The 3414-nt window shown below is 38.7% G+C and overlaps 1 protein-coding gene across 1 annotated transcript; it reads left to right on the top strand.

Moving 5' to 3' along the window:
• The first annotated feature begins 365 nt into the window (after nucleotides 1–365).
• LOC132284158 (endoglucanase 1-like) lies at nucleotides 366–2647 on the top strand. Its single transcript, XM_059786233.1, has 5 exons — nucleotides 366–695; nucleotides 819–1229; nucleotides 1314–1655; nucleotides 1747–1858; nucleotides 1989–2647. Exons 1-5 carry the CDS (start codon nucleotides 480–482, stop codon nucleotides 2483–2485), a joined length of 1578 nt encoding a protein of 525 aa, XP_059642216.1. The 5' UTR covers nucleotides 366–479; the 3' UTR covers nucleotides 2486–2647.
• Nucleotides 2648–3414: the final 767 nt, after the last annotated feature.

Genomic DNA, 3414 nt, shown 5'->3' with positions numbered 1-3414 from the left:
TATCAGTGACACCATTATTTTCCGTTAAAAGTCTCCAAATCTCTACCTATATTATTGTATTGTATTTGCTGTGTGTGTATATATGTATATGTGTGTGTGGAAGAAAAGAAGAGAAATTATTAAGTTGGTTGACGACATGGGATTGAATAGTGAGAATGATATAGTATAGTATATTGTATTCTTGTCTTATAGATACGTTTCAACTTCCCACCGTTATCCGTTGGTGTCACAACAAAACGTCTCTCCTTTGGCGCAATTTATCCCGTGACTATCACAAATTTACTCCGTGACTTCCTCCATCTTCTATGTATAAATGCCACACCACCCTCACCTCTAACCAAACTCAAACCCTCCCCTCCCCTACTTATTATTATTATAGTACTAGTGCATGGTAGCAGTACTGTTAATACACTTTCGCATCATTACATAGTATTTGCTACACAACTACTACTAGTACTACTAGCACCATTGCGGGTATAATGGGTTTTACTAGTACAAAATGTTCATTGTTCACAATATGGTCGATTTTCTCCCTTGCCTTCGTGCATTGCTCTGCGTTTACTTCCAAAGATTACTCTGATGCTCTTTCCAAATCAATCCTCTTCTTTGAGGGTCAGAGGTCTGGCAAGCTACCCTCTAACCAACGCCTCACTTGGAGGGCTGACTCTGGCTTGTCCGATGGTTCCTCTGCTCATGTACTACACAATTTTATTATTTGCATATGTGTGTGTGTGTGTGTGTGTGTGTGTGTGTGTCATCGATCCATCAATTACCACATACATTATTATGATCTGATTAATTAATAATTCTACATTCAGGTTGACCTTACTGGTGGATACTATGATGCTGGCGATAATGTGAAGTTTGGGCTGCCAATGGCATTTACAACTACCTTATTAGCATGGAGTATTATCGAGTTTGGTAGCTCCATGCAAGACCAGATCGGCAATGCCAGAGCTGCCCTACGCTGGAGTACAGATTATCTTTTAAAAGCAGCCACAGCAACCCCTGGCACCTTATATGTCCAAGTGGGAGATCCAAACATGGATCACAAGTGCTGGGAAAGGCCCGAAGACATGGACACACCACGGAATGTATACAAAGTGTCCACTCAAAACCCAGGATCGGATGTTGCAGCTGAAACAGCAGCTGCATTGGCTGCAGCTTCAATCGTCTTCAAAGACTCCGACCATGCTTATTCCACTAAATTACTTCAAACTGCAATGGAAGTAAGCACAAACTGCACTCACCTTCATTTCTCCCAATTTTCAACTTCCACCCACCATTCATAATAAATTGCTTGTGTTGTGCAGGTATTCGATTTTGCAGACAAGTACAGAGGAGCTTACAGTGACTCTCTCAATTCGGTGGTCTGTCCATTTTATTGCTCTTACTCAAGTTACCATGTAAGATCAACAAACATATATATATATTGCTTCTTGCTTATTATATATTTGATCTCAATCATAGTTTTTTTTTTTTTTTTGAATCAGGATGAGCTTCTGTGGGGTGCATCTTGGATTCACAGAGCTTCACAGAATCCCTCCTACATGGCTTACATTCAGACCAACGGTCACACAATGGGTGCAGATGAAGATGACTATTCATTCAGTTGGGACGATAAGCGACCTGGAACGAAGGTTCTTCTTTCCAAGGTTTTCTTCCTTAACTTAGGCCTTGTTGATGGTCCAAAATCTTTTATTAGATTATAATTAAATCTCTTACTAAGTGTTTTTTATTTCACAGGACTTCTTAGAGCATAACACCCAAGAATTTCAATTGTATAAAGCACACTCTGACAACTACATATGCTCGCTGATTCCAGGATCACCCAAATTCCAGGCCCAATATACTCCAGGTCATATTCATATACAGCACTCCCCCTTCATCTTGATCTTCCTCTGTTTATTAACATTAATCATTGGTAATGATTAGAATGTCACAGCACGGTAATAGGATTCTTGAATGTTTAATATAATTGTTGACAGGGGGACTACTCTACAAAGGAAGTGAGAGCAATCTACAATATGTTACTACTTCAGCTTTCCTCCTCTTGACATACTCCAAGTATCTAAGCTCAAATGGTGGAGTTGTCTCGTGTGGGACTTCGACTTTCGCGGCAGACAAGCTCATTTCACTGGCAAAGAAGCAAGTTGATTACATATTAGGTGATAATCCGGCAAAGATGTCGTATATGGTGGGGTTCGGACAGAGGTATCCGTTGCATGTCCACCACAGGGGATCCTCTGTACCATCTGTACATGCACATCCTGATCCCATTTCATGCAACAATGGATTTCAGTACCTGTACTCTGGCTCACCCAATCCAAATATCCTTGTTGGAGCCATCTTGGGAGGTCCTGATAGTAAAGACAATTTCTCTGATGATAGAAACAATTACCAGCAATCTGAACCGGCTACTTATATCAATGCACCGTTTGTTGGGGCTGTTGCTTTCTTCTCTTCCAAATCCACAGTCGCCTAGCTGAGCCATCTTCATTTCCCTTTCCTTTTACAGTTCAGTTTGTATCATCACAATGATGTTGAATACAAGAGGAAGTGAATTAGGAAATAGACAAGCTTTTCATTCCTCCTCTGTAGTACTGTAAGATGATTGAAATGAATATTAAAAAGTAATTTCTTATCATTTGTCCTTCAACTTTGTCATAGATCCTAACCCTTGAGGTGCTTCAAACACAATCACTAACTTGTATCCAAACTCTGAACCAATCCAATTGTTACCCAATTTAATTTCTCTATTATCCCATATATTTGAGATAGTTGATGCAATAGGAATCTTGGAAATGACCACAACAATTTGGTGATGAACATTACGTGAGTCGCTCTCTATGCGGAATGGTTGTGGAATAAAAATTTGACAAAATACCTAGAAAGTTCAATAGATTGAACTTGCTACTTTGTCCCATTTATGCTTAGTTTAATTTTACAAAAATAAAATAAAAATAACAATTCACAAAGCAAAAGTAAAGTGCAAGTAAATGGAGAATTATAGATTGATACCATGACAAAAATTATGGAGACTTTCGCAGTCTCCAACTAAACTATTCAATATCTCGAAGCAAAGTATAACATACTATATCTCATAATTACACCCACTCTACTCTACCGGGGCGGCTCAATATAATCTGAGACCTTAGGTGAAAATAAAAAAAAAGTGGCTTTTTAATATCTAATTGATGTAGGAATGAATTCTAAACCGTTTGACAAGCAGTTTAACAAATCTGTTTTCGACCTTAGAGGAGTCATTTTTGGGTGTAAACTACCTTTTGTGAAAAACCCACTATCTTTAACTTGTGGGCCATGCTAGTTTTTGGCTAAAAACCTCGATGCTTTTATTTGAATAGCTAACTCTTGAGTTTTCTCAATTGCAAACAAACTTTCTACCTTATAGAC

Source organism: Cornus florida, unplaced genomic scaffold (assembly GCF_030987335.1).
Source record: "Cornus florida cultivar Cherokee Brave unplaced genomic scaffold, ASM3098733v1 CherokeeBrave_3.0.0_Hap2_Chr11, whole genome shotgun sequence".
Classification (NCBI taxonomy): domain Eukaryota; kingdom Viridiplantae; phylum Streptophyta; class Magnoliopsida; order Cornales; family Cornaceae; genus Cornus; species Cornus florida.
Note: the sequence above shows the minus strand (reverse complement) of the source record. Positions and strands in the feature narration are given on the sequence as shown.